Below are 22,361 nucleotides of genomic sequence, written 5' to 3'. Positions count from 1 at the left end.
CTCTCTCTCTCTCTGTCTCTTGTGAATGAACATGTTGAGTTGTTCATTCATTTCTCCAATAAAGAAACTCACAGCAAGGCTCAAAGTGACTTATATTAGTGTGTGTGTGTGTGTGTGTGTGTGTGTGTGCGCACGCTGTGATGGTAAGCCAGGTCGTTTTGGCTTGGTGCCAGAGTGTTGAAATAACTGCACTGTAACTGTGAGCTACATGACCCGACCCACCCACACACACACACACACACACACACACACACACACACACAGAATGTACAGCTTTATGACGTACAGGTTCATGTGCAGTGTTCTCATGTTACCTAAGTCAGAGGTTAAGCAGCAAGTGGTTAGGGATTTGGGGTGAAAGGTTTAGCGCTGAGGGCACAAGGTTTAGCGTTTAAGGCTTCAGGATTAAGGGTTCCAGCTTAAGCTGGGCATACACTGTGCGATTTTTGGCCCGATTTTGACACGATTTTCACTCGTGCGACTATTTTGGAGATCGGGCCGAGTTTTGGCTCAATCGTGCGTCTCGGATCGTGTAGTACACATGGGGTAACGACAAGCGATTAACACCTCACGACCTCCTCCCGATCGATCGGATGAAAATCAAGCCTGTTTGAAATCCTGAGCATCGCATCCGAGCATCGCATCCGAGCATCGGATCGTATAGTGTGAGAACAGGAATCGTAAGCTTCGTGCTGTTTACCCCTGCGATTCACTCGTACAGTGTGAGCAGCAGCTGAATACCGCAATTGAAAAAATCGCACAGTGTATGCCCAGCTTTATGAAGCTCGGGTTTAGGGTTAACGGTTTGGCATTAACCGATAAGGCTTTAGTGGTAAGGGAAGAGAATTTGGCGATATGGTTAAGCCTTTAGGGATAGAGTTTAAGGGTTTAGGGTTAAAGGGCTAGTACCAAAGGTTATAAGCTGTTATAGCACAGTGAGATAGGGAATAGGGGATTGGTTAAGGGAATAGGACCAGTTAAAGGTCATAGGCAAGGGTTGGAGGTGGAACGTAGAATATCAACTTTATTTTCTAGAAGAACGACCCAAAAAGCCAATTCAATCTTTCTGGTGTCTAATTTGCACCCTAAAATTGAATAAAACGGTTAAAATATACTGGTTTGCACAAGTTCCGAAGGTTTGTTTACATCTCACTTACGCGCACTTTTACGGCCAGGGGGCAGTCGTCGTGACGTCATTCAAGCCAAACAGACTGGGAGCAGCTCTGTGTTTACTTGCGAACCGAGCACACATGCACGGACTTTGGTTGTGAGAGGTTGTGTAAAATGTCTGAAAGCGATAGCGATTCTGAAGTAGGAACTCTCCAAATTGAATATCGAGAGGTGAAACCATATATGTATGAACCTATGGCCGTTGCAAAGCCATAGTGGATATAAGTAACGATTACTTGACAGTGTGCCGGTAGGCCACATTAGCCTGCCATCCGCGGTATTTCCCGGTGTCAATATATCGGGCCTGACATCTCATCTCGTCTATCAATGATTTTTTTTCAACTACCGAGCATTTAAATGAAAAAGGTAAAAATGTTTACCTCCAATCTTCTCCTTTTTGCTTGAGCGTTGCTGGTCCGTTTCTTCTTTGACTGCTTGATTTTGTGCTTGAATTTTGTCGGAACAGCGTCAGGTTTGAGCCTTCTCTGTCCGACACTGACACCTAAACTCTCCAACAGATGGGGATTCTTCAAAAATTAATCGTTGTCGAAGTGATCAGAGCACAGACTGGCGTATTTGCCCAGCTGCCAACCCTCTCCCTTCACGCGCACAATCCACTCTCTCCGCCTCTTCCGGAAAAAGCCAACCCTCTCGCTTCACGCATACAATCCACTCTCTATGCCTCTTCTCCTCTTTCAGAAAAAGCCAACTGTAGTAATCCCCGATGTGGGTGGAGCACAGAAGCACGGCAGGCGAGAGTTCGTGTTCACACACACGCACTTTATTGAGCTTTTCAGCTTTCATTCATTCATTCACGCACGCACACACACGTGTTGTGGTCGGGGAGCAAATTCGTCTTCTCTCCTCTCCCCCTCCCTTTATACTCCATCCCTGCAACACACACACACATATACACACACACACATATACACACACACACACACACACACACACACACACACACACACACACACACACACACACAAATTGACATCAGGTGTAATGACCTAGCCACTTACCTTCCCTGACCCCGCCCTCCATTCACAGACTGCTGCTTGGCCACGCCCCCGCTGCCACATACCCCCACCGCCTGACTCAGGCCGGGGAGCCGTCCGGCCTGAAGCTGACTCCCCCCCTGACGGGACAGGAAGTCTGCCACCACCATCTGTGCCCCCGGCCTGTGGATCACCTCGAACTTAAATGGCTGGAGAGCGAGATACCAACGGGTGATCCGCGCATTGGCATCCTTCATGCGGTGGAGCCACTGGAGGGGTGCGTGGTCCGAACAGAGAGTGAAAGGGTGTCCCAGCAGGTAGTATTGGAGGGCGAGGACCGCCCACTTGATGGCGAGACACTCCTTTTCAATTGTGCTGTACTTGCTTTCGCGCACCGACAGCTTTCGACTGATGTACAGCACCGGGCGCTCCTCACCCTCCACCTCCTGGGACAGAACGGCCCCCAGCCCCCTGTCCGATGCATCAGTCTGCAAAATAAAGGGGAGAGAGAAGTCAGGGGAGTGTAAAAGTGGCCCCCCGCACAGTGCAGCTTTTACCTCAGAGAAGGCCTGTTGGCATTGATCCGTCCACTGGACCGGATCTGGAGCCCTCTTTTTAGTGAGGTCAGTTAGCGGGCTGGTGACGTCTGAATAGTTAGGTATAAACCTACGATAATAGCCAGCCAGCCCCAAGAACCGCCTCACCTCCTTTTTGGTCTTGGGCCTCGGGCAGGCCGCAGTCGCTGCAGTCTTGTTAATTTGGGGACGCACCTGCCCATGACCCAAGTGGAACCCCAGATACCGTACTTCCACCCGCCCAATTGCACACTTTTTCGGGTTAGCTGTGAGGCCCGCTCGCCTCAGCGACTTTAGAATAGCCCTCAGGTGTTCCAAGTGCCGCGGCCAATCATGACTGTAGATTATTATGTCATCTAGATAGGCGGCCGCGTAGGCAGCATGAGGGCGGAGGACCCTGTCCATAAGCCGCTGGAACGTAGCGGGCGCCCCAAATAACCCAAAGGGGAGCGTGACAAATTGGTGTAAACCAAACGGTGTGGAAAAGGCCGTTTTCTCTCAGGATAGAGGAGTCAAGGGGATCTGCCAATATCCTTTGGTTAGATCCAGTGTCGAATAAAAGCGAGCAGCGCCTAACCGATCAAGCAACTCATCAATGCGAGGCATTGGGTACGCGTCAAATTTAGACACCGCATTGACCTTTCTATAGTCCACACAGAACTGGACCGACCCATCAGTCTTGGGAACCAGGACCACTGGGCTGCTCCAGTCACTGTGGGACTCCTCGATTATGCCCATTTCGATCATGGCCTTGAGTTCCTCCCGAACCACCTTTTTCTTGTGTTCGGGCAAGCGGTAAGGGCGGCTATGCACTACCACCCCCGGGGGCGTTTCGATGTGGTGTTCTATGAGGTGGGTACGACCCAGAAGGGGCGAGAACACGTCAGAAAATTCCTTCTGCAACTTGGCTACCTCCGTGAGTTGGGTCGGCGAGAGGTGGTCTCCACAAGGGACCAGAGTGGCCTGATATGTTATCTTTTTACCTCCAGCCCCAGCTCCGCCTTCTCTGGGACTACTGACGCCAATGCCACGGGGACCCCCTCATTCCAGCGTTTTGAAAGGTTGAGGTGGTAGACTTGCAGTGCCCCGCCCCATCTGTTCGCTTTACCTCATAGTCGATGTCCCCGACTCGCCGTGTGACCTCAAAGGGCCCTTGCCACTTGGTGACTAATTTAGAACTCGACGTGGGCAATAATACAAGTACTTTTTCTCCCGGCGTGAATTCTCTAAGGCGCGGGCCCCTGTCATACAGCCGGCTTTGATGTTCTTGTGCCTGCCGTAAATTCTCCTGGGTTAATTGCATGAGGGTGTGGAGTTTTGTGTGCAGGTCAAGAACGTACTGGATTTCATTTTTACTCGGTGAAGGTCCCTCCTCCCAATTTTCCCGCAGCACATCCAGAATGCCACGCAGCTTACGCCCATATAATAACTCAAAGGGAGAAAACCCTGTGGAGGCTTGTGGGACCTCTCGTACTGCGAACAACAGGGGTTCGAGCCACTTATCCCAATTACGCGCATCTTCACTAACGAATTTCCGGATTATGTTTTTGAGTGTCTGGTTGAATCACTCTACTAATCCATCCGTTTGTGGGTGATAGACACTGGTGCGGATAGACTTAATCCCCAGTAACCCATACAGCTCGCGCAGTGTGCGTGACATAAACGAGGTGCCTTGGTCTGTCAGGATTTCTTTCGGAATCCCGACCCGGGAGATAATGCGGAAGAGCGCTTCCGCAATACTGCGTGCTGAGATATTGCGGAGAGGCACTGCCTCCGAATATTGCGTTGCATAGTCCACTAGAACTAAAATAAAGCGATACCCCCGTGCTGACCGATCTAATGGCCCAACGAGATCCATCCCAATTCGCTCAAACAGGGTCTCGATTAGAGGAAGAGGGCGCAACGGTGCTTTTGGAGTGGCGGCGGGATTTACTAATTGGCATTCACGGCACGCCGCACACCACCGACGGACATCCCCGCGAATCCCTGGCCAATAGAACCGGGCCATTATTCGGGCTAGTGTTTTGTCTTGCCCCAAGTGTCCGGCCATGGGATTAAAGTGAGCTGCATGGAATACAAGTTCCCTACGGCTCTTTGGGATTAACAACTGGGTTACTCGTTCCTTAGTTTGAGTGTCCTGCATCACTCGGTACAATCTATCATTAATAATGGCAAAATAGGGGAAGGTTGGTGCCGTGCTTGGCTGAAGAGTTTGACCATCGATTACTCTCACTTGGTCAAACGCATGCCGCAGAGTCTCGTCTCGCAACTGCTCTAACGGGAAATCCCCAAGGGACTCCCCGAGAGAAGGAGGAGGAGCGGGGTGCTCCTCACTCTGACGCGGTGTTGACGCAGACGGCTCTGTGACAGCTTCTCCAGCCAATGCCACACCAGGATCTTCCCGTGACCTACTAGGGCAGGACCCACTACGTATTAAATACTCCATTAATTCTTTAAATCCCAGCCAATCAGTACCCAAGATCAATGAGTGGGTAAGGTGAGGATTAACCACTGCCTTCATTTTATGCGTTTGGCCCCGGAATAGAATCTGGACCGACACTAGAGGGTAATGGTGAACATCCCCGTGCACACACACCTTCACCGCTTGTGCTCCCCCCAATGCCTCACCTTGCACCAGGCGTTGGTGGATTGAGGTCTGATTGCAACCAGAATCCACCAAAGCGTGATATGTATCCCCTTGAATACTCACTGGTACGCGATACGTTCCGGCCCGATCGGGGGCGGTTTCTGGCGCGTCGGGGATCCGGATGACAGCCCCCACCTCCCTTGCGGGGCTCTGACTCTGGAGACGCTCCGATTCCCCGCCGCGCCAGCACACCGGCCCAGGCTTTCCCTCTGCACTGGTGTTATGGGTGGCACTCACCTGAGGGGGAGACAACACAGACACAGAAGAGGGAGATGGGAGGACACCACGGGTGCGACGGGCTGGCTGGGGAGGAGCCAGCTGCCTCCTCCATGGCAGGGGAACAGGGTGGGGAGGGGGACAAGAGACAGGGGGAAAAGAGAGAGAAGAGAATCGAGGGGAGACGCCTCGTCTGCCTGCCATCGGAGCCGCCTCCAGATGGTCCTCCACCAGCTCGATGGCTCGTTCCAGTGACGCTGGGCGGTGACACTGGACCCATTCCGCCGTTCCTTCCAGAAGTTGAGAGATGAACTGCTCCAGTGCCACCAGATCGATGATCTCCTCGGCGTCGCGGTCTTTCGCCCTCAGCCACCGCCGGCAGGCGTCCCGGAGTTGCTGGCCGAATGCAAACGGCTGGCCGACCTCCTCCAGTGTCAGCGTCCGGAAGCGCTGACGGTGTTGCTCCGGGGAGCGGCCGAGCCGCTGCAGGATGGCTTTCCTCAGGTCCTCATAGACCAGCCGGCTGTCAGCAGGGTGCTGCTGCGCTGCAAGCTGCGCCTCGCCAGTCAGGAGCGGGAGGAGGCGCACCGCGCGCTGCTCCAGCGGCCACCCCCACGCCTCGGCTGCTTGCTCAAAGAGAGCGAGGAACTCTTCCGGAGCGTCCTGCGGTCCCATCTTCGTGAGGGTGGTGGCAGCGGTGGCCGGCGGCCCTGCTGACGTGAGCCGGTGCCGGAACACCTGGCGATCTTCCTGCTGGACCAGCATCAAAGCTTCGAAGCGCTGCTGCTGCTCCTTCCGGAGGGTGATCAGCTCTTGATGCTGGTTCTGCTGGGCGGTAGCGAGGGCAAGGATGAGCTCTTTGAACGGGGAGGACTCCATGGGGTGGTTCCCTTCTGTGCGTCCCTGGTTTCAGCACCACTGTAATAATCCCCGATGTGGGTGGAGCACAGAAGCACGGCAGGCGAGAGTTCGTGTTCACACACACGCACTTTATTGAGCTTTTCAGCTTTCATTCATTCATTCATTCATTCACGCACGCACACACACACGTGTTGTGGTCGGGGAGCGAATTTGTCTTCTCTCCTCTCCCCCTCCCTTTATACTCCATTCCTGCAACAGACAAACACACACACACACACACACACACACACACACACACACACACACACACACACACAAATTGACATCAGGTGTAATGACCTAGCCACTTACCCTGACCCCGCCCTCCATTCACAGACTGCTGCTTGGCCACGCCCCCGCTGCCACACCAACCCTCTCGCTTCATGTGCACAATCCACTCTCTCCACCTCTTCTCCTCTTCCGGAAAAAGCCAACCCTCTCGCTTCACGCACACAATCCACTCTCTCCGCCTCTTCTCCTCTCTCGGAAAAAGGTAAAAACTTCTTCCTGAACCGGTCCTGTTGTTACAGTTCACTGCACAACATTAAGGCATGGTTTTTCTTTGGTAATTCCCGAATGCACGTCTGCACTCAAACCGAATGGCAATGCAATTAAACGGAAGTGGACTCAACTTAAGCGGTTTGTTTGTCTTGAATGACATCACATGCCGAGTGGTCACGAAAATTGCCGAACAGAAATTCGCAGCGATCCGCGCTAACTTATTTTAATTATTACTTATTAACAATACTTCTTGGGACCAGAAGAAAATTACAGAGGGTTTTTTAACATATAAAGTTTCAAATGTGCATAAATTGAAAACCGTTGCCTATGATCTTTAAGGGCATGGTGGTGTGGTGGTTAGCGCTGTCGCTTCACAGCAAGAAGGTCCTGGTTCGAGCCCCGTGGCCGGCGAGGGCCTTTCTGTGCGGAGTTTGCATGTTCTCCCCGTGTCCGCGTGGGTTTCCTCCGGGTGCTCCGGTTTCCCCCACAGTCCAAAGACATGCAGGTTAGGTTAACTGGTGACTCTAAATTGAGCGTAGGTGTGAATGTGAGTGTGAATGGTTGTCTGTGTCTATGTGTCAGCCCTGTGATGACCTGGCGACTTGTCCAGGGTGTACCCCGCCTTTCGCCTGTAGTCAGCTGGGATAGGCTCCAGCTTGCCTGCGACCCTGTAGAACAGGATAAAGCGGCTAGAGATAATGAGATGAGATGAGATGAGATAAGATGTAGGGTTTTATAATTAGGGTCCTAGGGCTAAGTATTTGGGCCTATAGGGGTTAAGGGGCTAGGGTTAAGGTTTTAATAATAGAATAGAATGCCTTTATTGTCACTGCACAAATGTACAATGAAATTTAGTTCATCATAGGAGAGCAAAGCTACTGCAAATGTGCACACCGCCACTCTTGGGCACTTCAGCCCATGGACATCCCGTGTTAACCTAACCTGCATGTCTTTGGACTGTGGGAGAAACCGGGGCACCTGGAGGAAACCCATGCAGACATGGGGAGAACATGCAAACTCCACACAGAAAGGCCCCTGTCAGCCACTGGGCTCAAACTCAGAACCTTCTTGCTGTGAGGCAACAGTGCTAAACACTACACCACCGTTTACACTCAAAGGATTAGGGTTAGGCTTAAGGCTTTATAATTAATAAGCAAGTTAATAAAAAGTGAAAAAATAAATTATTTGTGTGTTATGTTATTGCACGTATTATTATTACATGTGGACTCACTGTGTTTGTGTGTGTGTGTGTGTGTGTTTCTCAGACACCTGATGGAGAACAGGATCAGCATAATTGAGCGAGGAGCATTTCAGGACTTGAAGGAGTTGGAGAGACTGTGAGTTACACACACACACACACATGGGTTGCACTTCTAAATATGAAAGCCCTGCCTGTCACTCGGAGACCTGTGTGTGATCTATTCAGAACATTTTTCTCTGTGTGTGTGTGTGTGTGTGTGTGTGTGTGTGTGTGTGTGTTTGCTCTCACCCATTCGCGGTGTGTTGTGGGTTTGTGCGTAATGTGGGTTAGTGTGTGTTGTGGTCAGGAGAATTTGATGGAGAGACATTGTTGTCTGACAGCCAAGTCAGCCCTAGGGAACACACACACACACACACACACACACACACACACACACACACACACACACACACACAGCAGCTCGTTTAGAGAGTGACAGTGGAAACTGGAATTACGCTTTTAAAGCTTTCATTCCCCCCCTCCCCCGTTTCCCCGCTGGGTTACCCCCCCTGCACATTCCTTCGCTTGCACACACACACACACACACACACACACACACACACACACACACACACACACACACACACACACGCGCGCACACACACTGAAAGATGGCTTATCTTTGAGTGTGTGAAGCAGTGTGGTGTGTGATGCTAGTTTATATTTACTGTATTAAAGACAGACAGGCAGGCAGACAGACAGGTCTATCGCTCAGTTCCCAGTAACTGCAGTGGTGTACTGGCACACGGCCGATTGCGTCAACACTTCATGGCAAGTGTAGCTTTCCTAAAAGTGGCCTTGCAACAAAAACAGCAATTTAATTTTTTGTATCAGTGTGGCTTTATTACTCATCACTCATTCTGCAATTATTCCAGAGCAGTGCGGCGTTTGTCAGTGCACTTCTCTTGGCAGAGCTCCTTCTGCTATATTACACCACCTGCTCATAAAAATACAAATTAAAAGCACATAACACACACACACACACACACACACACACTGCATGTCAAACGTTTTGAAGCCACTGCACTTCATTATGTTTTGTTACAGCTTTATAGCAATTATTGCTGCAGAACAAGCACAATGATGCAGAACACTAATTACATCACGAAAGATAAATCAGTGTGCAATTCATTCACACAAATGTCACTGGAAATGAGTGTTTTATTAAAGGCAGGTGAACTGCAAAGAGGATAAAGCTGTTAAAAGTATAGATACAACACTCATAGCCAGCACGAGTATTAATTTTTTTTAATCATACAACAGCGACCATCTTTAAACTACTATGTCATAGGGCGCAGAAACAAACTCAAAGGAAATCGCTATCTGCCCTCTTCTGCATACATAAGCTCACAGACACATAGGATTGGCTAATGTTGCTCTGATTGATAGGGGAGACAATGTATGCCCCACCCACCCAGAGAACAGAGTGAGCTCGATTAAACGCTTTTCTGACTGAACACTTTTCTGACGCTGGGGTTGATTGTAACACTTAACCTTATGGTGCCTAAAGTGCCATATTAGCACGATTCATGTACACTATAAAGCCAAAATATGTGAACCCCTGACGTTCACACCCACATGTGGTTCTACTCCAAAGTGTTACCACAAAGTTAGAAGTCCACAATTTTTGTGAATATCTTTATAGAGAATATCTGTTTCAGCATGACAATGCCCCTGTGCTCAAAGCGCTCCATGAAGACATGGTGTATTAATTTTGGAGTGGAAGAACTTGAATGTCCTACACAGAACCCTGACTGAACTCAACCCCACTAAACACCTTTGGGGTGAACTGGAACACCAGTTGCACCTCAGACATTACTCCTCACCTAACATCACTGCCTAACCTCATGAATGCTCTTATGACTGAATGAACACAAATCCCCACAGCCACACCCAAAAATCTAGTGGAAAGCCTTCCCAGAAGAGTGGAGCTTATTATAACAGCAAACACAGGGGCGAATAAATCTGGAATGAGATGTTCAACACGGACATTATGAGTGTGATCATTGGAGCCACAAACCTTTTACCATATACAGTCATGTATATTTATTTTTTGGTAATATTTCCGTATTGTGGAGTATTAAAAATTCTAAAATAGAAGGTATTTGAAAACTTTGAACTTGGACTGGCACATATCACATGGCACATGTCTTACAGTGAAAATAACAGTTGTGGATGTGTACACCACTTTAAAATTTATTAGCAAAAACATTTAGGAGAGCACTCGGGGAGCGCAGATGTGACGTCCAGCAAGGACAATAGTTGACTCTTCTAAGATAAATAAATCTGCAATCTCAACCACTTTATATGACTGGAGATGTATTTCCAAAACTATTAGAATTACGTGCCTACATGTGTATCCAAGAGGATTACTGCAACTCATGAACATGGATTGTGATGTGGAGTTATCGTATTTCTACATTGGTTATGTTTTGCCATTGTTGAATTCTACTGCCATCTACTGGATCCTAAGTTGTATGCCATGTCTTGCAAGATCAGTGAAAGTGAAACTACATTTGCGATCAGATCCACTCCAAAATGTATTTAATGGGTTCTTCCGTAGTCCATGCCAGGGCTGCCGTGGGGGGTGTTAGGACGATTCTAAGGGCCCTGCATTGACAGGGGCCCCCTCAGAGGACAATATTAATATTATTATTACCATGTGTAAGTTAATTTAATAGAGGTATTTTAAATAATTTTGTCTCTTATATTAAAGGTCCCATGGCATCGTTTTTTCATTAATTGTGCGGTGGTTTCTAGTATGAATGAATGCCCTGTGAGCCGGTTTTGGTGAAAAAAATGCTGTGGTTCTCCTGTTTCAGGCTGTTCTAGTTTGGTGGAGGAGCGGGTGGCGGGAGAGCGACAGGATTTCAGCTCTTATCATTAATATTCATGACATGTAAACGTGTTACCTCTGATTGGCTAACAGCACTGTGACGCTACCTCCAGTGGGTCAGAACAAGCGGATGTGGGTGTCTTACTATGGCGAGAGAGAAGGAACAAACCGCGAAGGGAAAAACACCGCGTGCTGACGTCATTAAGGTGCGACGCGAGGAAATAAAATAAATTCAACAAATGTTTGGGTTTTTACTGAACAAACAAACAAATAAAATGAACGAGTGACTTAAAAAAAAAGAATGTGGGTGTCTTTGTAAAAACTGTTTTGATTGGCTATTATAACAGAGCATGCTGCATGCTTTTTGGTTTTGTAGCGCAGAGTACCTGGCTAACTGCAGGAAGCGGTTAGCTGCACAGCTAATGTAGCCATTGCAAGGCTAACGCACCGATTTTAAAACACGGCAAAACATAAGCTCATAAGTTACAGTCAATTTCCAGACTAAACTCAGTTTAACAGAGCATGCTGCATGCTTTTTGGTTTTGTAGCGCAGAGTACCTGGCTAACTGCAGGAAGCGGTTAGCTGCACAGCTAATGTAGCCATTGCAAGGCTAACGCACCGATTTTAAAACACGGCAAAACGACTTAACAGTTATACACTTACTTGTTCGCTGTTTGTGGCTGATGCGGCAGGGATGCTTGGTACGGACCCAGGCTTCAGTGACAGTTGATGTGCAAAACCTGCCCTGTACTGTCCCAAGTTGTGGAAACATTCATCAGGAAAATGGTTCCGACAAACATACACCGTCTTAGGTAGACTCGACGGCGTATTATTGGAGTAAATAAAATTAAGCCACTGTGTCTTCAGGGGCTCTCCTGTCGGCAGTAAAAACAGACTCCTTTCTGTGTTGTCACATCCATGTACAGCGCAACTTCCATGTTTGGTGGCAACTTTTGAGCTGGGCGGGCAATCCATACAGTGGGTGGGAATCCAGAGGGGGGGCGTGGGGATCATCTCCCTTGCTGACGTAGTAAAGGGAAGAGCCTATCAACGCGCCATTTTGACGCGCCATTCTCAAATGTTGACAAAGGGTGGGCATAGTTTGGTTTACACATTATGAAATTTCTAGCCGCTGGGGTGACTTAAGAAGGTCAGAGGAACTCATTTTAACGTTAAAAAACCTCAGAAAGTGAAAATTTCATGCCATGGGACCTTTAAGTAAATACAACCTTTTGGTTTGGTTTTCCATTTTCCACAAAATTATTAGAATAGATAGTCTTTATATTTCACCCATCTCCCTATTCATTACATGGTACAGTCTTGTGTAGGTGGAGCCAGAGCGTGACACCGCGTTAGGGTTGTTGCTTTCCAATCCAGTACTAACGTTAGCTGCACACGGTAGAAACAGAACTGATGGTGAACCATCAGTAGATTGACACCATCATGATGAATTTAGGTTACCAGAAACGTAAAGAGAGGCAGCAGAAAGCTGAGAGAGAGAAAAAGGGCCAACGGTCACCCTTTTTTCTTCTAAAGAAAGGTAGCATAATAATAATAATAATAATAATAAGTTCAATTTATATAGCACATTTCTCACACCCAAGGTCGCTTTAGAATTAAAAAAAAAAAGAGAGAGAGAGTTCACCAAGAGAGGGTCAGAATGTAATTCCAAGGGTGTAGCTGCCTCCAGGTGCACAATAAAGATAAATCCCACACTGCCTACCTGGCCACCGCCGAGCAACATCGCTCAGAACACCATGCCATGGAACCACAAAGCAAGCACAGAAGCACCGCCACACAGAGCGCTGGGTATGTCCCAAACCATCTGCACAGCCAACGCGACGGTACTGGGCAGCATTGCTTGGAACACCAAACCAAGCACAAAAGAACCGCTGCACAGAGTGCTGGACAACCCTGATGTTAAAAAGAGCAACAAGCTCATTGCAATCCATAGCGAAGAGGACAGGCATCATCCACTGTGCACCAAGGCCTGAAGGAAATGGACGCCAAAACTGGGTCCGGAGCTACACCACAACCGGTGGACAAAACACTCAAACAAAAAAACAAACATCAAACTACACAAACACAAAAAAGAAAAATGAAAAGCTTCGGTGAGAAGCGGCAGCCAAAACACGCATGGCGTACTCTCAACTTCTTCTTCTTCTTCTTCTTTTGGCTGCTCCCGATTAGGGGTCGCCACAGCGGATCTTTCGTCTCCATTGCTCCCTGTCTTCCGCATCCTTCTGTACCACACCTGACACTTTCATGTCCTCTTTCACCAAATCCATGTATCTCCTCTTTGGCCTTCCTCGTTTTTGTTTGCCTGGCAACTCCATCCTCAACATTCTCCTTCCAACATGCTCTGCATCTCTTCTCAGGATGTGCCCATACCATCTCAGTCTCATCTCTCTTAGCTTAATTCCCAAGCTCTCCACATGTGCTGTCCCTCCGATGTGCTCGTTCCTTATCCTGTCCAACCTTGTCACTCCCATCGCAAACCTTAACATCCTCAACTCCGCCACCTCCAACTTTGCCTCCTGTCTCTTCGTTAAGGGTACGGTCTCCAATCCATACATCACAGCTGGTCTCACTACTGTCTTATACATCTTACCTTTCACTTTTGCTGGGACTTTCCTGTCACAAATGACTCCCGAAATCCTTCTCCAACTGCTCCACCCTACCTGCACTCTCTTTCTCACCTCACTATCACAGCCCCCATTTTCCTGCACAGTTGACCCCAGGTACTTGAATTCACCAACTTTCTTTACGTCTGCTCCTTGCATCTTCACTACACTCTCATCCCCATCCTCATTGATGCACATGTCTCAACCAGAAACGGAAATAATAATGCCTATACATTTATTCACTGACCTTCCTTTGGTGGCTATTAACCTAACGTGCTAACATTAATGCTACAGAAGATTATTATTGTGCCTTAACCACTGCTTGGATGATCAAGCTAACAACTTAATTTACAATGCAGTGTCGTTTTACTTAAATATTTCATGGGTTACCTACGAAGTGGCTACCTTTATTGCCACTGAAAATGAGACAAGTATTGAATGTAACTTTGGTCTGCAAAGAGCTCAGTCAATTTGTAGGTCCACTAAACAGCTAGTGCGCCAGCTAGGTTAAAATGCATGCTAATAACTAGCTTGTTCACTAATGAGGTCTGCCCTCAACATACACAGATGCAGCCTCAGGATTAGGAAACCCTCGCTCAACCCCCCTCCCAGTTGGGTGAGCAGTACAGGTAGTCGTCGACTTACGACCTATGCGACTTACGACTGATCGACTTTACGACCGTCTGGTTATGACTGGCAAGTGTTTGCTAGCTGAGCGTACGACAGTTTCCGCCCCAGCTCCCGGCAGCACCTCTCGCCGCGTACAACAGTTTCCGCCCCAGCTCCAGGCACATGCGCAGTCTCTCTCGCGCTCCCTCGTGCACTCCGTCATACAGTTTCTGCCCCAGCTCCAGGCACGTGCGCAGTCTCTCTCTCGCACTCCCTCACGCGCTCCGTCATACAGTTTCCGCCCCAGTTCCTGAAACGAGCAAATGCTCCTGCCAGCCCGAGCGCTGCAACAGCTGATGATGACGTAGACGACCCACAGCCAAGCACCAGTGATGCCAGCGGTCACTAAATTTTGTATTTTGCTATGCTTTACATTTGTATTTTGGTATGTTTCAAATTAAAATGTTTTCTATTTTTCACACCTGTATTTCGTATTTTTTGTTTTGCACATATTAAACGAATTGTACTGTACGCAGCGTAGTATGCAGTGTTTGACTTAAACCAAATAATGAGTCATGGTAATGAAATAAGAAAATGTTGATAAAATAAGACTTTAAGATGATTATAATATCATTACACATCACAATATACTTACGTTCATTTAACATAGGCCGACTTACGACCAGATCGGTTTACGACCGGTCAGTCGTAACCAAACGCAGTCGTAAGTTGACGACTACCTGTATTTTGTTGATAATGTATTTCCAGAGCAATCTGTGAACAAAGGCCTTTGGGGTTAAGGCTCATGCAGACTGATTTTTAGTATTTATGCTGCATTAACCATGTGAGCGAATAGCTATAGCAAGCAAGTACAATTTCAGCTGATAACGTTCATATAAAGACATGTGGTTAGGTTAATATGGGACGGCCTTGGGCTGAGGTGCCCTTGAGCGCGGCACCTAACTCCCAACTGCTCCCTGGGCGCTGTTAGCATGGCTGCCCACTGCTCTGGGTATGTGTGTGTGCTCATTGCTCACGTGTGTGCATGTGTGTGTTCACTGCTTCAGATGGGTTAAATGCAGAGAGGAAATTTCACAAGCGTGTGATGAATAAAGTTGTTGTTGTTCTTCTTCTTCTAATAATAACAATAATAATAATAATAATAATAATAAAACTTTATTTGGGCGACACGGTGGTGTAGTGGTTAGCGCTGTCGCCTCACAGCAAGAAGGTCCAGGTTCGAGCCCCGTGGCCGGCGAGGGCCTTTCTGTGCGGAGTTTGCATGTTCTCCCCGTGTCCGCGTGGGTTTCCTCCGGGTGCTCCGGTTTCCCCCACAGTCCAAAGACATGCAGGTTAGGTTAACTGATGACTCTAAATTGAGCGTAGGTGTGAATGTGAGTGTGAATGGTTGTCTGTGTCTATGTGTCAGCCCTGTGATGACCTGGCGACTTGTCCAGGGTGTACCCCGCCTTTCGCCCGTAGTCAGCTGGGATAGGCTCCAGCTTGCCTGCGACCCTGTAAAACAGGATAAAGTGGCTAGAGATAATGAGATGAGATGAGAAAACTTTATTTGCCAGGTATGTGAACACACACGAGGAATTTGACTCCGGTTTCACTTCGCTCTCTTAGTACAAACAGATAAAAAGCGTAGACAAAAACAAAAAGCTATGTACATGTAGAAGGGTAAATATATGTATAGACAGCATAGTGCAAGGATGGATTAGTAAATATAAATATACAGTGTGCACAGAATGATGGTATGAGTGTGCAGATATTTCACAGTTGATCTTACTGATATTTGAGTCCGGTTAGCTGTTCATCACAGAGACAGCCTGAGGGAAAAAACTGTTCTTGTGTCTGGTTGTTTTTGCGTACAGTGTTCTGTAGCGTCTCCCAGAGGGGAGAAGTTTAAACAGTTTGTGACCAGGGTGTGATGGGTCTGCAGAGATGTTACCTGGCCGTTTCCTGACTCCGGACAGGTACAGGTCTTGGATGGAGGGCAGGCTGACACCAATAATTTTCTCTGCAGACCTTATTGTCCGTTGCAGTCTGTTCTTGTCCTGTTTGGTGACCGATCCAAACCAAACAGTGATGGAAGAGCAGAGAACAGACTGAATGATGGCAGAGTAGAATTGTGTCAGCAGCTCCTTAGACAGGTTGAGCTTCCTGAGCTGGCGCAGAAAGTACAACCTCTGCTGGGCCTTTTTGATGATGGTGACTGTGTTGGTCTCCCACTTCAGGTCCCGGGAGATTGTGGAACCCAGAAACCTGAAGGTTTCAACAGCAGTCACAATGTTGTTGGTGATGGGCGGCAGGGTGGGGCAGCACCTTTATGATCAGCTACTGTTACTAACCAAGCATGCAGCTCATTCCATCCAAATGTTAGTAATACATACACACAGTTCTCACAACACACTGTGTTAGTACGATTATATGACAGATTGTGAATTATGTACCTTATGGTTAAGGTTATGGATACTTTAGAGCCACAAGGCCCTCTTCAAGCCATGATGCAGCCAGAGAGAATACCCTCTTCTGTTTTTGAAATAGAAATACCCTTTTCTATTTCTATTTTTGCGTCAATTTGCAGGCAGCATGGTATGACCAATTTGTCGATGTAAAATTCATTATTGTGTTAAAAAATGTTCCCCTCTGTTGCATAACAAAGCCCATAAGTCACTTTAAAACTGTATGTAAAGTATGTACAGTGGTTATCTAGCTCAGTTGGGGCTGTTGAACATTAAGATACTAAATATTTGAGGTTGAGGGATTTATTCTCTGCCATTTGACCTCCTTGTAGGTTTAGATGTTTTGCCATTGTTCACATTTATATTTGTTGTTATTGTTCAAACCTTTCTTTAATAAGTTGATGAATGTTGAGTTTTTCTCACTGCATTGCTGATTACTATATTTACTGTTTTCTATTAAATTGACACAGCCAAAAAAGAAAAAAAAAATTCAGTGGATTTCTTTCAGCACACCATGTAATCTTTTTCTGTCGATTAAATTAGTTATTCATCAGCCTAGAATTTTAACTGCATATGATAAATTCAGTAGAGGTGTTCAAATCCAGTGGATCATTACTGTTGCTTGACAAACTCAGACTTTTAAATTCATGTGTGTTTTTTGTTAGAAAATTGCACTAATAACACTTCCTTTGGATAAACTAAGGGTCTTTTTTTTGGGGGGGGGCACGGCAATATCATCCCATTCTCATTATCTCTAGCCGCTTTATCCTTCTACAGCAGGGGTGGCCAACCAGTTGGAGACCAAGAGCCACATTTTTTACTGTATTACCGCAAAGAGCCACATCATACATATGGGCACACGAACATCACCCATCCCTTCCTCTCTCTCTCACACACACACACCTCTGCTCAGCCAGATTAATAGTAAATGTCACACACCAACATATTTACTCCTACAGTACTAAGACCACAGGCTGAGGCCAGTCATTTTTAACAATGAACATTGTGTGCACTTACCATGCATGCTGCTTAGTGGGACTCATGGCATTACCAAAAAAAAGCCACACCATACACATGACCACACATGTGTACCATACATGTGACCCCCCTCGCTCTCTCTCTCCCTCACAGACACACACACTCAAACACGCACCTCTGCTCAGCCAGATTAATAGTAAATGTCACACGCCAACATGAGAGAAATTTACTCCTTCATTCAGTACTAATACCACAGGCCAGTCATTTACAGCAATCAATATTGTGTGCACTTACTATGCATGTTGCTTAGTGGGACTTCTGACATTCCTTGCCTTGAACAATCCTCTTCAAATCTGGCTTGTATTCCGTCGTTGCCACTCGAAGCAGTTCTTTCACATGGGTTTCAGTCAGAACAGAACGATGCTTTGACTTCACGTGTTTCATGGTAGAGAACACAGACTCGCAGACGTATGTTGACCCAAACATTGACAGTATCTTAAGCGCAGCCTGTTTCACATTCGGGTATTTTTCCAATGGCACACTTTTCCAAAACTCAATGGTGCCTTCCCTCAAAACAGGTTTCAGTTGGTCTTCCTCACGAAGATCGATCATCTCCAACTCAGCCGCAGCCTCATCTGTGACAAGCAGAGCTTTCAAACAGTCCGTCTCCGCATTGGATGGGTCGACGAGGAACGTAATCTGTGGCCTTTTCAGTTGTATATCACGGAACCGGGTTACAAAGCTTTCGTGCAGGTTTTCAATTAGTGTTGCATATCTGGCTCCTTGCTTATTCAGGGAGGCGGGAAGCTTTGAAATGAGCTAATGACGACTGACATATAAGGCAGAATGGCTTGCCATTACGTTCAACAAAAAAGTATAAACTCTCCCACTCTGTTAAAAATGTCCTATGTTCGTCTTCATATTTTCATTTTGCTGTGCATTTTTTCATTGCCATTTTGAGAGGCTACTTGACACAAGATACACCTTGCCCAAAAACTTAGCGATTATCTCACGCACATGCGCATTTGACATGACCTGAAAATACCATAATATACCCAAGCAAAGCGAAGATGCATTTGACGAAAATACCATACTGAACTCAAGCAAAGCGCACACGCACATAAAAAAAAAACACAAACACAAACTTCAATATGAACGTAAGAGCCGCATGACACCGGGCAAAGAGCCGCATGCGGCTCGCGAGCCGCGGGTTGGCCACCCAAGTTCTACAGGGTCGCAGGCAAGCTGGAGCCTATCCCAGCTGACTACGGGCGAAAGGCGGGGTACACCCTGGACAAGTCGCCAGATCATCACAGGGCTGACACATAGACACAGACAACCATTCACACTCACATTCACACCTACGCTCAATTTAGAGTCACCAGTTAACCTAACCTGCATGTCTTTGGACTGTGGGGGAAACCGGAGCACCCGGAGGAAACCCACGCGGACACGGGGAGAACATGCAAACTCCGCACAGAAAGGCCCTCGCCGGCCACGGGGCTTGAACCCAGGACCTTCTTGCTGTGAAGCGACAGCGCTAACCACTACATATATATATATATATATATATATATATATATATATATATATATATATATATATGGTGGGCAGGGGGCCAAAAATTTCTAGCAGCGCCCCTGGCCCATGCTACATCTTTCCACCAAGTTTTATGGAAATCATGTTGGTAGGTTTTGTGCAATCCTGCTTACAGTCAGAAAAACAAACAAACAGACAGCTAGACAAATTGCACCAATTAGAATTATGTGCCTACATGTGTAACATGTGTATCCAAGAGGATTACTGCTACCCATGAACGTGGATGGTGATATGGAGTTATTGTATTTCTACATTGGCTATGTTTTGTCATTATTGAATTTTACTGCCATCTACTGGATTCTTTGACGTATGGACAAATGCCATCTCACAAGGTTAGCAAAAGTGAAAATAGACAAATTGCAACGGAAACATAACCTCCTTGGTGGAAGTAAAAATATCCAAAGAGCTGATGGATTTTAAAAAAAATCAGACTTTCTCAGTACAAATTTATTTGACAGGTTAATTTAAAAAAATTATTTAAATGTGGGCGGCACGGTGGTGTAGTGGTTAGCGCTGTCGCCTCACAGCAAGAAGGTCCGGGTTCGAGCCCCGTGGCCGGTGAGGGCCTTTCTGTGCGGAGTTTGCATGTTCTCCCCGTGTCCGCATGGGTTTCCTCCGGGTGCTCCGGTTTCCCCCACAGTCCAAAGACATGCAGGTTAGGTTAACTGGTGACTCTAAATTGACCGTAGGTGTGAATGTGAGTGTGAATGGTTGTCTGTGTCTATGTGTCAGCCCTGTGATGACCTGGCGACTTGTCCAGGGTGTACCCCGCCTTTCGCCCGTAGTCAGCTGGGATAGCCTCCAGCTTGCCTGCGACCCTGTAGAACAGGATAAAGCGGCTAGAGATAATGAGATGAGATGAGATGAGATGAGATTTAAATGTGTACAATAATACTTCAGGTGTTTATAGAAGCCAAAGATGTTTTTTCCCCTTTCATTTCTGAGCTTTCTGATCTTTCCACTAATAGAACCCATTTTATTAAAATTGTCATTAGATTCCATTTGACATGATTTATAGATATAATTCCATGCAAGGCAACATCACACACAGATTTACCCCTAGGGGAAATTTAATGTATACCCAGTTTACTTACCAGGATGTTTTTGGGAAGTGGGAGGAAACCGGAGAACCTTCAGCAGTGCAGAGAACATGCAGAAGTTCACACAGATAGTAACCTGATCTCAGGATTGAACCCTGGAGCATTAATGAAGTTCATCAACAAAAATATCTGAAAATGTGCCAGAAAGAAAGACAAGGGAAATCTGTTCACCTCAGGTGCACGAACGTTGTGAAATCACTTAACAGGATATATTGTTTTTCTTTTGATTCCTTTCCAACACCAACATTCCAAGAGTCTTCTGATTTAGACAATTACGCGATTGTTTTCTGAAACCGACACGCCATGCCTTCAGCTAATTCACACAATATTGAAACCACAAAGTTATATAATAAAAGGTGGAAATACTAACTGGGATTTTATTCGCTTGAACTAAATTGATAGGTCTTAATAATATTTTTAAAAATGATAAAATGAGAAGGTTTCAGGATTGGATTGTGATTGGAATCACAAGTAACAGTATTCCTTGAATTATGAATAAATAATGTAATTTTAAAATAGTTGTGGAAAATAATGTTGGTAGCTGTGATTTTTTAAAGTAGATCCAGTGGATTAGCTTCTCTTTCAAACCTATAGGCACGAATTATGTTGAGCTGATTTTCCGGAAATTCTCAAATCCTTTTACTGAAGAGAGACTTGAAATAAAGCATGAGAGTAGACCAATGCCCGACATTAATTTAGTTCAGAAAGACGGAGGAAAAAATAGCTCCATTCAGCTTAAAAGAATTTCATGCTAGTCCAAGCTGGTTTGTGCTGGTCTGTTTGAGTAGAAAAGCCTTGGTGTTAAAGTTCGTCTTGCTCATTCGTCGTGCTTGTAACTGAAATACATTATTCTGATGATCAAAATGCTTTTTTCCGGTTTATATAATAGATTTCAATTCCTGTATAAGTTCCTGTAAATCAGAAAGAAACCAGCTGCCACTGATGGAATGTTTAGCTGTGTGATAATGTGTGTGTGTGTGTGTGTGTGTGTGTGTGTGTGTGTGTGTGTGTGTGTGTGTGTGTATACCATATAAAATACCATAAAATGTGTCAAATATCATGAAAAATGTGATCTCAGATCATCATGATCTTTAACCATGTACCATACAGGCTAGTTGAAGTATTTCCAAGTATTTTTAGGTATTTTATCAGTATTTTCATCCACAACAGTCTTTAGACTTTACACAAAAAGGTGCGAAAAACAAAAAAAACGTCAACGGTGCAGTGGTTCTGTGGGCGGAGAATGGCCTTATTATTTCAAACTGACATGATGGCTCAAATAACCACTCTTTACATCTCTGGTGAGCAGAAAAGCATCTCAGAACATGAAAAATGTCGAACCTTGAAATGGATGGGCTACAACAGCAAAAGACCAGATCAAAAACAGGAATCTGAGGCTAAAACTGTTTAAAGCAAGTCAGGTCAAAGGTGTAATGCTCATAGGCTGTTGGAATGTTTCCATGACAACAACCTGAAATCGCAGTTTAAGCTAGGCTTGTGTACCGCATCACTGAATTGTTTTCGCTATTTTAAAAACATCGACTCTTGAATCACAATTCACTTTCAACATCAGGAATTAGTTAGCATTAACATTACTAACCCGTAAAGTTTATTTAGCACTAATAAGCCAGTAAATAATGCGACAAAACCAAGTTAACCCTGATGTTAATGAAATATACTCACATTGTCATTTATCTAATCAGTGACTAAAATACATCTGAGTAGCAAAAATTACATTACAACATGTTGCAATTTGTCCCATGGTTAAATTTACCTTCCTAACATAACAGCAGTGCGTGTAATTCACTAGCTTGTATTAGTTTCTAGCTAGCTACCTTGTTGTTGTTAATTATTTGGTTTATTATTTAACATAATCAATGGATACAACTGTGTTATGTTGTT

General features: G+C 46.1%; 1 protein-coding gene across 2 annotated transcripts in view; it reads left to right on the top strand.

The window, feature by feature from the left end:
• slit2 (slit homolog 2 (Drosophila)) overlaps positions 1-22,361 on the top strand; it is a 138,989-nt gene that overhangs the window by 12,159 nt on the left and 104,469 nt on the right. For both annotated transcript variants that reach the window (XM_060917128.1, XM_060917129.1), the window contains exon 4: positions 8,270-8,341. In XM_060917128.1, the coding sequence (XP_060773111.1) occupies positions 8,270-8,341 (72 nt within the window). The remainder of the gene's footprint in view (positions 1-8,269; positions 8,342-22,361) is intronic.

The sequence above is a fragment of the Neoarius graeffei genome, chromosome 3 (assembly GCF_027579695.1).
Source record: "Neoarius graeffei isolate fNeoGra1 chromosome 3, fNeoGra1.pri, whole genome shotgun sequence".
Classification (NCBI taxonomy): Eukaryota; Metazoa; Chordata; class Actinopteri; order Siluriformes; family Ariidae; genus Neoarius; species Neoarius graeffei.
Note: the sequence above shows the minus strand (reverse complement) of the source record. Positions and strands in the feature narration are given on the sequence as shown.